This window comes from Prionailurus viverrinus, chromosome B1 (genome assembly GCF_022837055.1).
Source record: "Prionailurus viverrinus isolate Anna chromosome B1, UM_Priviv_1.0, whole genome shotgun sequence".
NCBI lineage: Eukaryota > Metazoa > Chordata > Mammalia > Carnivora > Felidae > Prionailurus > Prionailurus viverrinus.
The window spans coordinates 62,338,514-62,359,823 of record NC_062564.1 but is presented as its reverse complement, the minus strand read 5'-3'; the positions used below and the strand labels follow the sequence as shown (position 1 = coordinate 62,359,823).

At 35.1% G+C, this 21,310-nt stretch overlaps 1 protein-coding gene across 1 annotated transcript in view; it reads left to right on the top strand.

Annotated features, from left to right (window-relative positions):
- TLL1 (tolloid like 1) overlaps positions 1-21,310 on the top strand; it is a 213,543-nt gene that overhangs the window by 175,285 nt on the left and 16,948 nt on the right. The window contains exons 16-18 of the mRNA XM_047857627.1: positions 1,636-1,816; positions 11,390-11,515; positions 13,625-13,752. Coding sequence (XP_047713583.1) covers positions 1,636-1,816; positions 11,390-11,515; positions 13,625-13,752 — 435 coding nt within the window. The remainder of the gene's footprint in view (positions 1-1,635; positions 1,817-11,389; positions 11,516-13,624; positions 13,753-21,310) is intronic.

The following is a 21,310-nucleotide window of genomic DNA, read 5'->3' as shown; positions in this document are numbered from 1 at the left end:
TATAGAATATCGGACAAAGTTTAAAGTCCATTGTTGTATTCATTATATTGATATCCAAAGGAAAGATGATGTCAAACAACTTTAACCTTGGTAACATTCTCCTAGTCTGTGCCAGAGCCCTCTCTAAACAGAGGCTGAAGTTGTAAACTTTTAATTTTTTCCTAACAACCTTTTGCTTATTTATCACCTAATTAATATCACAAGAAACTTCAATTTGAGTTGACATATTGCAAAGTACAGATCATGCCCCAGGGTTCAATCATATGCATTGTTAAACCTTGCTAATTACACATTTATGTAATAAGGTCATTCATGCAAGATATATTCTTTAGAATGTGCTCTCTTGGAACTTTGGAGAAGTGTATTATGGAAACATCTGTTAGAGTAGCCATAAAATTGCTTAAGAATGCCTGGTGTTCACGTAGCTTCTTCCACTTTGGTGTTGTTAGTGCGTTACATATAAAACAGAATGAGTCTACTTTATTTTAGTGTAAATTCCCCTCTCCATTCGACCACATAGAGTTTTTATTTGTTTGCAATTCTATGGTATAGGGACAGAGTAACTTTATAGTGCCTAGCAACTCAAAGAAGTTAAGCAGTATCAATTTGTTTGATGAATTTGAAAGACGAGGTATCCTTTTTCTTGTATACCACAGTGTCTGTGTCTTTGAAATTTCCTAAGGGTACTCTTCTGATTAGGACACAGTGTTTCTGGGAGACAGCACTGGACCAAGGCAAACTCTGTGCTGTTTTCACTGAACTGGCATGCATGATAAGTATAATTTTGGACATTTTATTTAAAAATTTCTGAACCTCAGTTTTCTTATCTTTACGGTAGAAAGGAAGGTTTCTGTTGTTAATGGTTGTTTTATAGACTTTAAATGTACCAATTTTTTTAGATTTTTAAAATTTTCTTCTTTAAAGTTTGTTTTGAGAGAGAGGTTGGGAGCAAACAAGTGAAGGGCAGAGAGAGAGGGAGACGGAATCCCAAACAGGCTCTGCACTGACAGCACACAGCCCGATGTGGGGCTCGAACTCACAAAATGTGAGATCATGACCTGAGCCAAAACCAAGAGTCGGGTGTTTAACCTACTGAGCCACCCAGGTGTCCCTAAATGGCAATTTGATGTAATTGTTGTCAGCGTTAACTAAGACAGCACATGACAAGTTCTTTCACAGTTCCTAGTGAAAATATCTAAACATTTAATTTTTTTTTTTTTTAAGGCCCCAAAGGATGTTCTTGTGACCATCAGCACCATTATCTCAACAAATATTCATCTCAGTTCTCCTAAACTCTATTCTTTGGGGAAAAAATATATTGTGAATACATATAAACAAACACACATTTGTATATACAAATAGGTATTCAGAGCAAAATTCACTAGTCTATTTTTCATGCCATCCACCTCATATTTGGACTCTTTCTCTGATTTTTTTGTTTGTTTGTTTGTTTACTTGTTAATTCCAATTTGACTACCAGAGGACTAAAGAGAGAAAGAAATAGTAGACTTTTCAAAAATGAATGTCAATCCTCTGACACTTTAAAATCTGTGACTATACAGTGCCTGGCTAGCTCAGTCAGTAGAGCATGAGACTCTTAAAGTCTGGTGTCTATAATAATTTTGTTTTTTCTAGGTTTGCAAATATGATTATGTGGAGATTTGGAGTGGCCTTTCCTCGGAGTCTAAATTGCATGGCAAATTTTGTGGTGCCGAAGTGCCTGAAGTGATCACATCTCAGTTCAACAATATGAGAATTGAATTCAGATCTGACAACACTGTATCCAAGAAGGGCTTCAAAGCACATTTCTTCTCAGGTATCAATATTCCATGTGTATATCGTGGACTTTCAAGGTGGATTGGCTTAAATTATTATCTATTCTTCATAGTTTTCTGTAAATGTAACTTGGAGGGACATAGAATGCACGGACATTTATTGTAGGTTTAACAATTTTTTTTTTACTTATAAATAGAAGGTTAATAATTGGGGCCCTGATAAAATGTAGCTCCTAAACACTTAACAATCAAATTTTATGAAGGCTAATACAAATAACACAAAGTTATTACAGTGTTTTCATACGGTGACTTTATAAATGGATGGGGATAATGATACAAGACTTTGAAAAAGTGGCAGGCTTTTTCAAAATGGTTTATCTTTGTTTTTGGAATATCTGATCTCATTTAACCAACACATTTTTTGTTCTTATTATTTAACAACCTTTTTCTTCTTCCTTTTATTATATTTTCATTCTTATTGCTAAATTGATATGAAAATCATACTTTGCCTTACCACTATAGAAAAGATTATAGTATGAAACCTACAAATATTGATATTATAATTTTACTAAAAATAAGAGATTATCAGGTATATTTAACAGTTGACCCTTCTGTTTGGAATTTAATATTTAGTTTAACCAACTCATAGTAAAATGTCCCTCTTCTAGAGCTTGTATTTGTTAGAACATCCCTCAACTTTAAGGAAATATCAGTGAAAATTCCTTTTATTTTTCCAATTTTGGAATCATACTTTACTTATAAAGATAATATGCTGAAACTTCAAAAGTAGATAAAATTATAATAAACCCTAGTATAGCAATCTATTCTGCCTTTCAGACTGGCAAGCAGTTTAAAGCAACTGAATTCCAATTATATTTTAATATTAGGTAATTTGGATTGAGTTAATTCAAAGTCCATTTATTCCAGTCCCCATGTGTTTAAAATTAATGAGATTTACAGTGCCCGGGGTTTGTTTGGGGTTTTCAGTGTAATTGAAGTTAATGGTTCACAAACTCCATTGAGGTCCACGTCATACACAGAAGTACATTCAAAATACAAGGGATCTTGGCTGTCTTATTCACCTTGCCTTTCTTCCCCCAGATTTAATTGCCTTTTAAAAATTCATCTCAGGCATTCATTTAAGATTTATGTTATTCAAAGTAGCATTTTAATATCCTAATTTGATGAAAGCAAGGCTTTCTTAGACTTCACTATTTTCTGCATATCATGTTTTACAAATTTTACGTGACTCAGTGGTTAGAGATAAGGGTTCTTATTTTAGAACCGCCAAAGTATTTATTTTAAAAATGGAAATTATAAAGTGAATAAATTTTATCATAATATTAATAATATTCAGGATCTTTTTCACTGTCCATAGTCCGACATTTTACTAAATAATTACCTTTTTAAAAGATACATTCTCCATATACCGGTGGCAAAGGATGCTTAAATTTAAAGTTACTCAGAATATTTAAAACTCATTATCTGATATTATTGGTCAGGAAAAACTTTCAAATTGTAAAGACAGATTGTTTGTGTCTTTAGAACGATACTGTTGAAATATACAGCATGCTACTTTAATTCTTATGATACAAATATAAGGGGACATAAAGAAGATGATGTTCTCCAGCACATCCAAGTACAAGTCTTTATTCCTGTCTGTGTAGCTGTGCTTTGTAAAATTATCTGAGTACCTTGGGAGTACTTGAGCCCATAACAACTAATTTGCTGTAAATCATATTCACTGATGCAGATCATTTTAGGAAATTGTGTCTGTTTTTGGTATTTATCAGTGCTATATTTAAAAAGTATAAATAAACTAGGTAACATTGAGTCTAGTCTAGATTGTTTGATGGAATGTAGGTAGTGAAGTAAATGGAACAATGAATTTCAAGGGGGAAGTTAAACCCCGAGTGTTCATAGGATAGCTTCCATTTTGAGAATTTATTATGCAGGCATGCATCACCTCTTTAATAATCAAAATAAGGATGTAATATTCTCACTACTATAGTCACCTGACAGAAGAAACAGCTGAGGAGTTAAGTAAACGGCTCAGTGCCACAAGCATTTAAACCCCAGCATGTCCTGGTTTGTCTAAGAGCCCATCATGCCCTTTGCAAATAGCCTTCGTTATGTGTTACACTCAACGTATCTGTGACCTGAAAAACAACAGATATACTTTTCACTTCTTTATTAGATTAATAATTTGTAACTCCAAGGTAATTATCATTAACTATACATTTCCATTGTTTCTTTGTGATGCATTGAAAAATATCAGCCGTTTGTCAAATTCATATTTAAAATATTGTGGTTCTAGATTAGTATTAAATCTATTTTACGTTTAATTTCCTGGGAGTTTAGGTTGGTGGAGACGATGTTTGCTCAGGGAAAGGGGAGGTAACAACATTATATTGTAATAAAGAGCTGCTGTGGTACTATCAAGAGACGGTAACACATTCATAGTTTACCTAATGTCCTAAACATGATCATCTTACAAAGTCATAATTTACAGAAGATCACCTATTTTAATAGACATGCTCTATCCACATTGAAAATGTTATTTCCGAGATCTAATAATGCTTTAAATGTAATAATATATAATTATGTGTTCAAAGTTCAATAATTCATTATATTTATTAGAAAGTAGGCATGTAAACCATGGGGATATTATATTTCACAAACAAAATTGAAAGTTTTTTGTTTGTTTGTTAAAATTTACTCTTGGGGTATTTGATAAAACATATTACTGGATTTATTGTAACAAACTCTTTAGAAAGAAATTTAGCATAGGGATCAAGAGTCATTTACAGCGACTATTCTAGTTGTCTCAGAAATCTCATTCTTGAGACATATTTGTAAAGAAATATTTCAAAATCTGGAAGAAGGATTTCAATATACTATGATAGTGATAGAAATTAGAAACAACCTAATTTTGTGACAGGAAGAAAATGGTAAATAAATTATATCAAATACACTTTGTGTACTTTTCCACACAGTAGAGATGGTTTAAAGATTCTGTGGTGTATAAAGTTGTATGTGACAAAACATTAATGGAAATCTAGGTACAAACTATCTGCACGCTATGCATACAGCTAAGCATGTGGAGGGGAACAAACCTGAAAGTTGCTGTATAAAAATACCAAGAATGTTTGTGCTAAGGTGGGAAGACGGTGCATTATAGTTTTTGTCCAATTTCTTTCAATTTTCAAATCAAATACAAAAATAACTTTAGAAGAAAAACACATAACATATTTCTAACTGTTACCCCAAATGTTTCTAAATTTGCAAACATTTACCTAATAGACTTTGACCTTTGAGAGTGAAGAAAATTTTAAAGTCATCTCTTTCATTAATTACTTCATAAATACTAATACAGGTTAATAATCCTAATGTAAGTATTTTCAGTTGATTTAAATTTTATAATTTTAACTTTATAGTTACTTAATAGTATTATCTTATTATAGACAATGGAGTAAATGTGTTATTACTGTATTGTATATGTTAATTGAGAGATATGAAGTCCTAAGTGATTCTATTTGTAACCAGCGTTCTAAATATTTCAGAAGTGACTATAAGTTTATGAAAACAGAGGGAAGAACATAACATGTTCAGCTATTTTTTCCACAGTCTTGTACTAGGAATAATTACCAAGGAATTCAATAAATAGAAGAAACAACATTTGATAGTAGGTGATTCCATATTATTTGGAAACAAAAATTATTCAAAATCTAGATTTCTTGCAGCTAAGTGATACATCAAGAATAAAAAGACAAGAAAATATGTTTAAATTTTAAATGTGTACAGTGAAATAAAATATTTATAGCATCATTTCCAAAAGAGAAATATTTAATAAAATAATCACATAGATATTCCAGTTATTTTCGTACACAGCTTCTCATTTCATTTTTTTTTAAATTTATTTATTTTGAGAGATAGAGAGCACATGCAGGGTAGAGGCAGAGAGAGAGGGAGAGAGAGAATCCTAAGCAAGCTCTGAGTTGTCAGCACTCACAAAACTGTGAGATCAGGATCCAAGCCAAAATGAAGGGTCGGCACTTAACCAACTGAGTCACCCAGGGGTGCCAGTAGCTTCTCATCTTAAATAAGCACTTTATAGACCTAAGAAATGGAATCAGAAGAATGACTTTTAAGAGAACTTATTAGCAAAATAAAGAATTCTGTCACATGTTGATGAAAATAAGAAACCATCACAATAAGTTATGATTTAAAATCTTAACATTAACATAATAAAATCTTTCATTAGACATGAAAAATGCTATAGCTTGAACACTTAGGAGTTACTACTATATTATACAGCAGAAAGTCCACAAGGTCCACCACCAAAATCAAAGTGTCCTATACTGTACTGATTTTAGAATATATTCTAAAAACAATATAATGAAGTACTAGGAAAGCTAATAAGGAAATAAGGACAAAGTCATGATATAAAATTGTGTACCTCTTCAGTTTTTTAGCTAAATCAGAAATGGCATAAGCATTTCCTAAAAGATGATCTGGTCAAACAATATGTTACTGTTATCTTTTTTAACTGAATGAGGTTTGTTTTTCAGTTAACACTAATACCTTACTTCATATGATAGTAAAACCACACTTAATTTTGCACGATTTTATACTTGAACACAAGGACGTAAATCTGCACAGATATACATGATATAGTTTACTTATTTTATGTGGTTAAGCAAAGTTAACTGTATTCTTCTCAGAAGAAAGTTATTTTTTTTAAATGGATTAAACTTAAAGGAAATATTAGTAGGATTTTATGCCTGCAAAAGCAGCAATATTTGTCAAACTTGATGGGTTTTTAAAAATTTAATTTTAGCATTCATTATTTGAAGACTGTTGAAAATGATTTGGCCAATAAGAATTAAACATTCTCTCTTCTTTAGGTGATGATGTATTGGTGAGAATTAAATTAGAGTTAAGTATTAGAGAATTTGGAGAATAAAGTTCATTTAAGAGCAGTCTCTCACAGATCAAGTACTGATGGACCCAGTGACTTGCTCAGTGACCGAAATGGAATAAAATCCAGCTTTCCTGACTTCCAGTTTGTCTGTGACAGATGTAGAAGTCATAAAATAATCTGTGTGACTTTTCTACCTCTAAATTCAAGTGATTTCAGCAGACATGCTCTTCATTTTCTCCAGCTTTCACTGCATACAGTTACTTCTTTAAGGAATTTTTAAAAATGTTTATTTATTTTTGAGACAGAGAGAGACAGAGAGTAAGGGAGGGGCAGAAAGAGAGAGAGACACAGAATCTGAAGCAGGCTCCAGGCTCTAAGCTGTCAGCTCAGCACAGAGCCCGATGCGGGGCTCGAACTCATGAACTGTGTGACATCATGACCTGAACCAAAGTCGGATGCTTAACTGACTGAGCCACCCAGTCGCCACCTCCTCCCCTGCCCCCCCGCCTTTCTTTTAAGGAATTTTTTTTTAATGTTTCCTACAGTTAGCTCTATACCTTGTTCCTCCTGTACACCAGCTCTCCAATGGAATGCTTGTAGATATTTTTAGAAATTCAGCCTGATATTATTCTAAGAAAACTTCAAATGTTAATGTGATTAATTTCAAATAATTAAACAATTGAAACTTTCCTATGATTTTGACAAGTTTTTATTATTAATGATACTTAAAGTTTTGCATGTTTTGGAAAGAGCAAATTGTCCTAGTCATAGCTCTCAGTAGAATTTACTAGTGCCATTGTTTCCTCAAGACTTTTTTTAAAGTTCTGGTTAGTTAACAGACCGTGTAATATTAGTTTATTAGTGCTGTTCTGAAGATGATCATTTACTGTTAGTTCTATGTTAAAACTAGAATGTGCCGTGTATATGTGCCCATATGCAAGGGAGTGTATGTGTTTATGTGGGAGTGTGCGTGGGCCTGTGTTTTATGTTTTGTCATTTAGTGTGAGTATGTCTGCTCATATATGTTTCTGTTCTGTTTGCATGGACCCTTTACTTTTTTTTCCCCTACAGACAAGGAAGCTTTCTGCAAAGAGAAAATTTTTATTTTTGAATCTTGCAAGAATTTGATACAGGTTACCACTTCAGTTCCATCCAGTATGTATTATTCATAGACTGATGGCTTCTGATAGTCTCAGAGATACTCTGAAGGCCTCTGATGGGAAAATGCCACCTCCTTTTTTCCTAATAATGGACCTTTCCTTTATCTAACATGAAGGAATGGAAAGCAGATATGTCCATTCCAAAGAAGGAGGCTAATTTCCATCTGCAGAAAATAAATGTTTTATTTCTACTGAACAAAACATTTGTTTCTCTCACTAATAAAAACTATTTTTAAATTTTTGTGCCTACAGTATGAAACTACAGTATGAAAATAAGTTGATAGAATTCTCAATTATTAAATTTATTATGCAGATATTCTGAGAAATATTTAAAAACCCCATTCTCCTCCCTTCTCTCTTTTGGATTTTCCTTGTTCAACATATTTGTACTTTGTGTGTCCTAGGAGGAGAAAAGGAAAGTGAAATATAATCATGTGTGCTAATAGTTTGTATCTCTAGTTTGATGACTTCCATATATAAGAAGTCCAGAATATATTTGTGCAATTTGTCTTTTATGATGCTATTTCTTATGAACAGATAATCAGATATTACATTCACTTTAATTAGAAGAGTTTATTTACTTCTATTGAAACAACTGTTTTTAAAATAAGCACACTGTATGCACTACTCCCTAGATAACAACATTAATTTAAATAAATAGCTTTCTTTGTCTCTCCAGTGTAAATTGTGTGCATAATTTTAAGTATCCCAATATTAACTGAAACTTTCTCTTTTCATTTGATTATTTGACACATGGAGGCACAGTTTTCTATGCTACTTTGCTGGGCATGATAACTTTACTGCTTTTAGTTGCCGTTTTGATTTTGATTAGTCTAGTTTTGAATTTTAGCTCAATTCTAGTGTGTATATATATCTATATATCTGTATATATAGATATATATAGTACATATATAAATATCTATACTATATATACTATGGAAATGCATGTATAGTATATATAAATATATATATAAATGTGTATATAATATATACATTTATATGGTATATATAGTATAGATATTCTAACATTGCATTTTTATTACTCTTATTTTCTTGTGACATTGATTATATTTGGCACATCAGATGTGGAGATGAAGGCAGGAAACACCAATCAACAAGGAAACTGGAAAATAGTACGATGGTTACTTAGACAATAATGACCATATAAAATCTTCTTTCTCCTCTTTCTCTTCTTCCCCTCCTTCTTATTTTTCCACTAAAATTATTTTTAAAAATTATAAATAAAAACTTATTTTTAATTTAAAACCAGCTCCAGATAAAAAGATAATTCCAGTAGTCCCTGCTATCATAGGGTTTGTCACTGAGCAGTTAATCTGTTCACCAGTCGGTTGTAAATGGGAACTCATTTTCTCTAAACTAATTTGCTTGCAGTTATTAGATTTCCAAAGAACTCTCAGAAATCTGGTTGACCTAGGCTCAGTCAGTTAAGTGTCCAACTCTTGATCTTGGCTCAGATCATGATCCCATAGTCATGAGATTAAGCCCCACATTGGGCTCTGCATTGGGCATGGAGCCTGCTTAACATTCTCTCCTCCTCTCTCTTTCCCCCTCTCCTGTGCCTGCCCGCCCCCCTCCCCCCCCCCCCCCCCCGTTTCCTCTCTGAATAAATAAGTAAACTTAAAAAAAAATGTCTGGTTGACATATAGTACAACTAAAGTTCACTCTATCAAGTTTTGTTTTAAGTACACCAGACATTCATTATTTAAACATTTTCATGGGAAATACGTGTCTGTTTCAGAGTAAGTAATGCTGGCACCAGAAATTTTAACTTGGTTATTTCCATTTAACAAAGATGAAGTGAGTTTCTACATCCACTCATATGTGTGTATACATATGAAGCATCTTAACTAAAGAGTCTCTGGAAAGTCACATTAAAATTAGCTGACACCATCCTGGTAAGAAGTATGGCTTGCCATCCCCCTGTTTTGCAGAAGTCATTCATAACTCATAAACATAATTTTCCCTGTTGACACAATTAAGAGAGTGGGGCTTTGAAATGATTTTAAATTTTTCTAAAATTAATTTTAGAAGGCTAATTCTATATTAACTTCTGATTTCTTATACATGTTGATGCACTGTTAGAGAACAATTGTCTTTATTCTACTCTTTTTTCTTTTTCTTAGGCTACATAGTAAGTAATAAAAGTGTAGGGGAGGTATTAAAGATAGCATATAAATCACAGATACATTGATTCTTATACATTCCTTAAAACTTTGGGACTGTCTGTATGCATTTTGAGTATTCTGATATTACCAATACATGAATGTATCCCATGTGTGTGCTATGTCATGTAATCAGTCTCCAAAAGTGAAAAAAAATAGATGCATCCTTAAAAATTACTATCAGATTCTTTGATAAAAAAAGTTTTTCCTAAACCCATTTCCATAGAGTGAATATTGATGTGATAAAAATACAAAAATAGCTTTAGCTATCTGGGTGCCACCATGAGCTCACAAATTCTCACTAGAAAAATCAGTTGACAGTATAAATTATGAATTTAGCCAACCTCTGATATAACTGTCATGTGTCCTTTTGTTCTCTATGCTGTGGGAGTGATGAAAGTCTGAGTGATGTGTCATCATCTGTGTGTGTCAGGAGCAATCTGCCAGTTTTGACTTTAATGGACAAGCCAGCCATGGAATGACAGCTGAGTGACATAGTATGGTGGCTGATGCCTCTCACTGGATTGACTGCCTGCTAATCTAGTTTGGCTTTTTTCCCTGTAGTGAATTTGTTGGCTATTTCTTAAAGCTCATGTTTCCTATTCTAACCTTTGCTTCTAGCACACTAAAAGCCTCTTCAGGGTATTACTTATTAATAAACTGGTCTACTGGAGTATATTTGCTTAAACTATGTAAGTTAAGTTACTTCTTTAGGATAATCTAATGATACTTGTGTTTTGTTTTGTTTTATTTTGTTTTGTCTTGGACTGTTATGAAGTGTCCAGATTCATTAGTGCTAACCGTAACGGCAAAGTTAACAAAAAAAAAAATCAACTGCAGTAGGTATGCTGAGTGATTTTTTTTTTTTTTAAAGTGATTATACACAAGTTTTGGAACCTTGTTTAGCCTCTGTCTATACACCATGGCTAACATATTAAAGAATTTCCCTCTACTTAAATGCCAGTTCTTGCAATTATTCAAACCACTCACAATTTTATTTATTTTTAAAAATTGGCAATAAATGTTTAAGATTAGTTGGAGAAAGATCCATTCATTTCCTCTCTCCTACTCAAAACTCCTACTCCAGCATCGGAGTGTAAGGCTACAGGTTGTCATCCTACAGCCAATAGTCATAGACACTCAATTCATGGTCTAAGGCTCCAAGCTAAACAAGGAGTGGGTAAAACTAAGACACTCTACTTATTTATTTATTTTTTTATGTTGGGAACAAAGAAAGCTGTAACTTAGTTTACCCTTTGCCAGCGTTAACTGCAACTAAAAGACTCCCCTTTGATATCCTTTGTTTTTAAAGCTACTTACTAAAGTGTGGGGTTATCTTTTCACCAGACAAAGATGAATGCTCTAAGGATAATGGCGGGTGTCAACATGAGTGTGTCAACACAATGGGGAGCTACATGTGTCAGTGCCGTAATGGATTTGTGCTGCATGAAAATAAACATGACTGCAAGGAAGGTACGAAGGGAGTGTTCTTTTCTTGACAACATCCAGAATTTCATGCACTTTGGGTAAAGCACTGCTTCCAAGTAGAGTTAATCATATCAATGAGTAATATCATTGTTGACTGTTCAAATGTCAAAAAAAAAAAAAAAACATGTACGGTGTTCAGATATCCAAGCCTACTAATGGAAACTTCATAATACCCAAAAGTTCTACACTTCACACACGGGTGGCATTCGAATAACTTTGTATAAACAGATATAGAAGTGGCTGTGATGCCATCTGGCAGCCAGAAAAGCACCACATTATCCCCAGGTCCTTGTAGAACAGACCCTGTAACAGTCTCCACATTTAAACTTAACTTCTGCTAAATGTTTTGCATTTGGTTTAATTTCCCTCCCCAAAATATCTCATCTATGCTACATGAGCGATGGCACTGTAAATACCAGTAGTATCAAACTCAAATGCCTACCAGAGGAAAGACATTTGAAAATGGTGCCATTTAAAGTTTTAAGTCATGATTTTGGCCAAAAAAAAAAAAAAGCATTCTAATAGCACAATATTAGTCTATTCATTTTTGGTCCTAAGCTCTTAAAATATTCTAATTTTATAAGAACAATTATCTGTATCTCCTTAACCAGTATGAGCTAGATGGAAACAAGAAATAGTTACTCAGTTCTGATTTCATTCTTAGAGGGTCTGCTCCTGAATTTTCTACTTAAATTGGATTTGTGCCCATTTTGAAAGAATTACCATGGCAGATTTTATAACTTTAGTTATTAGCACATACAGATTGGTACGTCCCTGGCTAGAATCACGGTTAGATAGCAGGTCTTTGTATTAACATTGGAATTGTACAGGATATCCTGAACTGACCCTTGTTCCATTCAGTTTCTTTCAAATATTGTCACATGTCAGGGTTATTTTTTCTGCTTTTTCATTGAGCTAACGATATTACCCAGAATCATATGCAAACAAGAATTTCTTTTTTCCTTTTTTCACTTTCTATATGAGAAGATAAACCCATGAAGACTGATATTTGTAACTGAGTAAAGTTTTTTGTTGAATAAACAGGCTGGGGAATAGTCCAGTTATTTCACAGCATTGGAAGATAATTCAGAGAAAAAAAAGAGCTTTTGCAAAGTATGAATACACCCTGTGGCTCACAAGTAGCAAATACAATTTAGATACCTTATTTCTCTGCTTATTTTTAAATATTTTTAAAAATTAAATATTTTTAAATATTTTCAAGAAAGAATTTCATAGGAAACTTAATACACAACAAAAAAACTCCCAGTCTAAGTTAGAATGGGTAGGGTGCTGCTTCATAAATTACAGAGAATGGACACAGCCTGAGGATATTAAATATTTTTTTTGATGTTAAACGTTTTTGAAGTTTGATATAAACAATGTGGAGTAGTCTCTTTTAAGGTAAGGTTATTTTATTGTGAAAAACATAAAAGAAATTTCATATTAAATGAATGAAATAGTCTTTGAAATTAGTTTAAAAGTTATTTCCATGACTAGCAGCTGTTTAGTTATTTTTCCCCTTAACGCTTCATTTTACTTTGATGAAATTAGGGTTCATTTAGTTTAGCAGCTAAAACTATGATTTAGATATCAAGTGTTTACTTTAACTAAGGGTGAGGGAAAATGTAAAGACATGATCCATAAAATGGCTTACTGATGTCAATTAGCTGTAAATGATGTTTCTGCCAATGGGAAAAAAAATGAATTGAAAATGGTGTAGTCCACTGAATCCCGTTTGCGGCATTGCACTCAAATATTTTGTACATGCCAAGCGTTGATAGCTTTGATGTCAGTATATGTTGCTCTGTTAAAATCTGAGCTTTCAGATCTAGCAATTTAAAATAGTTCATTTTTTTAAGCATCTATCTGATTCATTGTAAACAATTTCATGTGAGCAAGAAAACAAACATTGCCTGATTATGCTCAGCAACATGTTTGCCAAGGCAGATGCCTGTGATAACAGAGATTGGCATGGTGATTAGTTAGTACTGAGGAAAATCTTTCAGCGGGATAGTGGGTAAATGGGCTACTTTCTTGCTACACCAACCCTGGGCTAGATTTCCAGACTGACTTATATTATCGTTGTTGGCACAGCTGAGTGCGAACAGAAGATCCACAGTCCAAGTGGCTTCATCACCAGTCCAAACTGGCCAGACAAGTACCCGAGCAGGAAGGAATGCACGTGGGAAATCAGTACCACTCCTGGCCATCGGATCAAATTAGTAAGTGAGCTCATCCTTCTTTCTATTAAGTGGACTGCCCATGTCTTTTGTGGCTAGCACATGGAGATAAGTTGAATGTTTATTTAATTGAATTGCATTAGTGGGCTGCTGGAAAATATTTTCTTTCTTATGCTTTCCTTCTTACACTAAATAAATCCCTGATTTCCTAGATCAAGGTGACAGCAATGACAGCCATGTAGCTCTCATGTGGTGTTCTTATCCTGGATGCTTTAAAAGGCATTATCAGCGTTACTGCAAAACAGTAGGCTCTATTTCCTAACATGTTATTGGTAATGATATTTGCAAATGGGGAAAGTAAATGAACAAAAATACATCAGAAATTCAGCAAGAAAGAAATAAAATGACTATCGGCCTAAACCCAGCATAGCACTGGCTGTGCCCATTCTGTATGCCTCATAAACAAAGCATATGTATTTTTTTATAAAATTAATTTTGCCTTGTGGCTTGTGGAATGTCATTTTTGCATCACGTAGTTGCCCTTTTTTTAGATGGATACTGATATCCTTAGACTTCCTCTTCCTAAGGAGATACCACGGCTTACTGTGTCTGTGCATACACAGAATAGAGGCCATGTAAGGACAGAGCAATGAAGTGGCCATCTACAAGCCAGGAGAAGAGGCATGACCAAACCTGATAGCACCTTGATCTTGAAATTCTAGCCTCCAGAACTATAAGACAGTATTTTTTGTGTGTTTTAGCCACTCAGTTTATGGTAGACTTTATTCTGTGTATGCACAGACACAGTAAGCTGTGGTGCCTTCTTATCTTCTTACAAGGACACTAGCCCTATGGGACTAGGGCATCACCTGTATGACCTCATTTAATTTTGATTACCTCCCTAAAAGCCTTATCCCCAAATGCATCCACACTGTGAACTAGGGATTGAATGTATGGATTTGGGGAGAACACAATTCAGTCCATAACAATCTCTTTGCTGAAATTTCCCAACTGTTTGTATGTTGTCTGTAGTGTTACTAGAATCTTTTGCATATTAATCATAGTTACTTTAAATTCCATTTCATAGTTTAAACATAGGGGTCATGTCTCATTCTGTTCTGTTGGTTATTTTCTCTGTTAGTGGTGCGATTTTTTTTGGTTTGTTTTTCTTGCCTTTTTGTATGTCATATAATTTTTATTAAATACCAGACATTATGTGGATAACAGTAGAGACTTTATGTCTGGAAGTAGACACATCTCTTCTGGAGGCTGTTAGCACATGTGTGGGTGCAGCAGGGGCTGGTGTTGAGGAATCTAGTCAGTAAAGCTGAGTGTGGGTTTTCTAGTTCCTACCATCACCTTCAATGCGACATTGGCCTTGAATACCTTTTTCTTAGATTGGAGGCTGGGATTTCAGAGGCATTTTTGCAGTACTGCTACTTTAGCTTCCCTGTTCATCTCCACCATGACTTATTTCTCTCTCCATACTTTTCCTTCCCCCAGTTTCTTGTTACTTGGTATTTGCTGCTCCGGTGGGGAAGGCAAGGGGTTCTCCGTTGTCTTGGTACAGCTTGCACCTTAAACAGGCCCTGATTGTTGAGGTCTTGGAAATGGCCTTCCTCAGCAGTCCTGCCTCTTCTCTCTGTGGTGACCAAACTCCATCTTCTATCTCTGGTTGGTCTTCCATGAGAGAAGACCTTCTATAGTGGTAGCAAGTCTCTACTCTTGCTGCCTTAAGAACCTGTGACCAGCAGTTCCCCAGGGGAAAAAGTGGCTCCTTGTGTTGTGTTTTTTTGTTTTTGTTTGGTTTTTTTTTTTCTGTCATTGTCATTGTTGTTTTACCTTTCCCCTGGCTTCCGTGAGTCTTTGTCCTTGCCCTGGTGGTGATGGTTTTCTTTCCCTTTCCCAGAGGTTTACAGTTTGTTTTTCAGAGAAAGGCTGCCTCTGGGCTTCATGGTTTTGCTCATGGCAGTGACCACTTTCCTCCTCCAAGCCTGCAACACTGAGGAAAGCATTTGGCCTTCTCCTGCTGTGCCCACAATTTCTCTCATGAGCAGGAGATTGAGGTCCATGGAGAAGAGACTGCAAGTGGGTGCAAACTCCCCTATGTCTACAGCTCCCAGGGGCTCTGGACTCTTCCCCTAGTCCACACCTGACCTCTACCAGTTTATTGTAAAGACTTCTTACCTAGTTATATGGCACCCAGCATCTCTTCCTTTCAGGGTCTGCCACTGGTGAACAGGTGTTTATGTCTCCTCTCTCCTTGGAGGAGTCTGAGATTCAGTGGACTGCATATTACTTGGTTGACTAATGACATCAGCTCTTTGACGTATTCAGCAAAGTGATCTTTAAAGTTGACATGGGTTTTTCTTGTTGTTAGGGTAGAAGCAACACTAGTTCCAGCTATCTATATCCAAAAGGAAATAGAACTCTTGATCTACCCCAATTTTAAACACGACAGTATTTTATTCTTTCTTAGTTATATACCTTTCAGCTTATTGAACACCCCTTCCAATTCTAGGACAGTATATTCCTTCACAAATTGCAAGCTTTAATTTTCATGCAGATATTCCACTTGAGGGTCAGAACATAAAGCATGTTTGTCAACAATAGTCATGCCTACTCGTATCCTAAGAAGGAATTTCCCAGAAAGAAAACAGAAGCTCTAGGCAAATGTTGATTGCATTTGACTTTGTGATCTTTGTGGTGTAGTTATGGTCTAAAGCCAGGCTTTCTCAGATATTAGCATTCATCAGAATTACCTGGACAGCTTGTTAAACACACATTACTGACACCCCAAAGTTTCTGCATTGAAACATAATACTAATTCCAATTCCCTTATCCTATAAATGGTGTTCATACAAAACCTAACTCTCAATACACTCTAAGAGCTAGAATCACTAGAAAGTGCGTCATAACATTAGCTACCAACTTCAAGTGATATTTCAGTTCTATAGTTTTTAATTCTTACTATTTCAACATTATTGCTTATGTTTACTGTCATTGTTTCCCTGTTATATAACTACTAACTAATCTACTTTAAAACCAAAATCACCATCTGTAGCAGGTAGCAACCAATGGACGTTTGGCCCACACTGTTTATAATTCCACATCACACCATTCAGTCACTTCCCTGTATGGTTAGACATTTATTATATAGGAGATTTTTATCAAAAAGATACATTGTTCCAGATAAATGCATTTTGCCTGGTTCCTTTGAAATTCTTAATTTTCATGGAAGAACTGAAACCCAAACTGAATTTGGAAAATGAATTCCAAGGAAACTTGAAAAATTATTGAATCTTTTAATGCCCTTAGGCCAAGAACTGCTGATAGATACTTAGCTACAAGCTAGTCTCTTTATTATGGGCTAAGACAAAGAGAAAAAGTAAGGAAAACATTTGATCTCTCTTCGGTGCATCTTGAAGCTTTCTTTACAATTCATATATTGTTACCCTTCTTTACTTAGGCTGCATGGAAAAATAAACATTTCTAAATATTTCACGTATTCATAGAGAAGCAAAGGAAATTATTCCTAAATAGAATTTCATGAGATATAAAGAAAGCTACCATATTTGTGAATTTTAAGAGACCTGCTGTTCTTTCTAGCACAAATATTCCTTTAACTTGATACTGAGTTATATTGGCTGACATGCAAGTAATCGTTTGTGGGTAAAACCAACCTTTCTCTGTGTTTGAGATAAACATATTTTAGTTAATTTGGTTTATATATAAGACTACAAATATCGAGCCTATTTAGACAGTGTTGGAATGATGGAGTAAAACGAATAATAAAATCCAACGCCCTTTGAGAGATATGTGCATTCTTGTGCATAATATTTACTTATCATGAATATATTCTTTTGGTTCATATTGTGATAATCCCTATCTAATATATATTAGTGTACAATAATATAAGGGCGGAGCTATATATAAGGAGTGGTCAGTTTATTACAGATATGCAGAAATTTAAAGCTTTTGGCATTTTAATGCAACTATTTTATATACTGTTTTAGTTATCTATTGCTTTATTTTTATTTTTTTTTTATTTAAAAAAAATTTTTTTTTTCAACGTTTTTATTTATTTTTGGGACAGAGAGAGACAGAGCATGAACGGGGGAGGGGCAGAGAGAGAGGGAGACACAGAATCGGAAACAGGCTCCAGGCTCTGAGCCATCAGCCCAGAGCCCGACGCGGGGCTCGAACTCCGGGACCGAGAGATCGTGACCTGGCTGAAGTCGGACGCTTAACCGACTGCACCACCCAGGCGCCCCAGTTATCTATTGCTTTGTAACAAATTAACCCAAAGCCTCATGGCTTAAAACAAACACTCTCCTGTGCTTGATGATGTGTACTCTCCTGACAGATTTACTCTGTAGAGTCCAGAATGTATAGCCAGAATACTATTCGGTTGTAGTATATACCACCTGATACACAAGCAGAAAATCTTCAAAGGCAATTTTTTTGAGTGGGGGGGACACCTGGGTGATTCAGTTGGTTAAGCATCCAACTTTGGCTCAGGTCATGACCTCACGGTTTATGAGTTTGAGCCCCCCATAGGGCCTGTGCTGACAGCTCAGACTCTGGAGCCTGCTTCAGATTCTGTGTGTGTGTGTGTCTCTCTCTCTTTCTCTTTCTATCTCTCTCTGCCCCTCCCTGCTCACTTTCTCTCTGTCTCTCAAAAAACAAAACAACAAAACACAATAAAATAAACGTTAAAAAAAACAAGAAAAAAATTTAAAAAGGCAAATGTTTTAAAAATATTTTTTAATAGTTATTTATTTTTGAGAGAGAAAGAGAGAGAGAGAGAGTGCAAGCAAAGGGCAGAGAGAGAGGGAGAACAGAATCCGAAGGAGGCTCCAGGGTCTGTCAGCACAGAGCCCAATGCGGGGCTTGAACTCACCAGCTGTGAGATCATGACATGAAAGCTGGAGAGCTGGGATCCTGAGAACCTGCTAGTGTGTTTTAAAAAGTTGTAAAATAGGCACTCTCTCATACGTAATTCCACAAATAAAAACATAAATGTTCTCAAATTTGCCTTTTCTTAAGAGTGCTCTCCAGATAATAAAATGTAGCTTCACAGGTTACTTCTTGCGCCTCACAACATCATGCTTGGACTAAAGAGCACTGAGAACTAATGTCAGTATAATGCCTAATGGTTTCAAAGTGGAATCATGCATATCATCTCAAGTTGGGCTCACAAATGACACTTGTGGAGAAGGATGCAGTTTAGGGGGGTTGGCAAGTGTGTAAAGCTGGCAGGGGTCTAAGGACCTTCAAGCCCAAGATTCTTTCTGTACCTTTTACTTTATTTTGTTTTATTTATTTTAGCATCCTGCATCAGAGAGAAAAAAGATCCATAATTGCTACATATGTGTGCATATATACTAATTTCAATGGGAAATGTTAATAATACAAAGTTATAATGATGAAGTAAAATGAACATACAACAGAGAAATAAAGAGAGATTAGGACCATATATATTTTGAATTTAAAGTGACTTGTGTCTAAACGTCAGGTTTCTACTTACTAGCCATCTTGAGATGATACTTGAGAAAGATACTCATCCTTTTAGTCTCCATTTCTAGATAGGAAATTGGAGATAATACTTAGGAATGTTGTAAGTGTATCAAATGAACTTGTATATTAAGTATTTGGCATAATGCCCTGTAAAAGCCAATAAACACTGATATATGATATCCAAATAGCAATTATAATTATGACAATGATCAATAGTAAAAATTATATACCTTTTTATTGGGTAATTGAACCATGATCAAGTTTTTGTGTAGCCTTATGAAGTTGAAATTCAGTACCAACAATTAAAACTAACAGCTAATAATTATTTGTCAGAAAACCTTTTCTTTAAAGAGCCGATAGGAAATAATATGGACTTCATAGACTGTGTAGTCTGTGTTGCAACAATTTTAACCTGCTGCTTTGGTGTGAAAGCATCCACAGACAGTACACGAATGAATGGACGTGGTTGTGTTTCAGTAACTGTTTAATTGCAAAAACAGCCTGAAAACTAGATTTGCCAGGCAGAATTTACCTAGTTTGTTAAGAAGGTCAGGGTAAAAGGGTTTGAAATCATGAAGTCCATCATTGTTTGTGATTATTTTCCCTGAAATCACAGAGGGTGGAAATATTTAGCTCTTAATTTCTGTGGTAGACAGAATAATGTTCCTCATCCCCCAAAGATGCCCGTGTCCTAATCCCCAGAACCTGTGCACGTGTTACCTTATGTGGCAAAAGGAGCTGTGGTTAAATTAAAGATCTTGAAATGGAGAGATTATCCTAGATTATCTGGGTGGGCTTGATGTAATCACAAGGGTGCTTACAAGACAGGAGCAGGAGATCAGAGAGGAGATGCTATACTGTTGGTTTTGAAGATGGAGGAAAGGGATATGAGCCGAGGAATGAGAGCGGCCCCCAGAAGATGAGCAAAACGCAAGGAAACAGATCATCACCTTCCTCTGGAAGGTCTGGTGCTGCTCACCCATTTTAGACGTCTAACCTTCATAGCTGACAGGGAGTGAAAATGTGTCATTTAAGCCACTAAATTTACGGTAATTTGCTACAGCAGCAATAGGAAACTAATACATTTGCTTTCTCTGTGTGTGTGTTTAACTAGGAGATGCTGACTATGTGATAATAGCTTTACAATAGAAAGAAACCTTGATTAAAAGGTAGTTGGGGGGAAAAATGTCTTCTTATTAGAAAAGAGATCAAGTTCTGAATGAATAAGACAAGGATCTGTTTTACTCCTGGTTTCCTCCTGTCTTGATTCTGGAGACTCATCATTACATTTTTGGTACTTTTTCAATGTTTTGAATTGCTCCACATTAAATAGAAAATAAAACAAAAACAAACCAACAAAACAGAAACAAAATTCCAGGCACAGGAGCATATAGCAATATGTGCTCATGTCGTGTTTATTTGATTTATCCTATCCTGGAGTTTGGCGAAGTTATATAGTTGCAATTTATAGCTTTAGATATGGGATATTTAGAAAACAAAAGCACCTACAAATGTTACATAATTCTCCACTATAAATTCACAGAAAGTGTATTTGACCACAGCTATAGAGGACTCATGGGGGGAAGAAAGGTCATTTGAATCAGAAGGCTAGGGTCTGTATTCCATGCTGCCATTTTTCCCAGTGGCCTTTACTCCTTCCAGTATCTTGTGGGAAACCAACTGACAGTTCTTACCGAAGACAGGAAAAGACGAAGGATGGCTGGGCCCAGGGAGTGCTAAATCTTATCTCACAGCTGCTCAGATTGCATCAGCGTCTTTCATTCGCTCGCTTTTAATGGTCACGCTGGCTAAATTTTATTTTTGCATTGAATGCTATCATTTTATTTTCTTGTCCTTTATGAATATCTAAGGCAACTCAGGATGACTTTACCCTTTAGCCACCGCCTGTATTTTCAATCAAAGTACCTCTACAGATGTTCATGTGAGGCTGCATATGGAAGCCTGGCGGGGGGCCAGCTAGGTAGATTAGGCTTGCTTGGGAGTTCCAGAAACACATAGTTATTCTTTCCACAGCCCAAAATTAGAATTCAATTTTATTTCTTTTGAATGAGACTCCTTA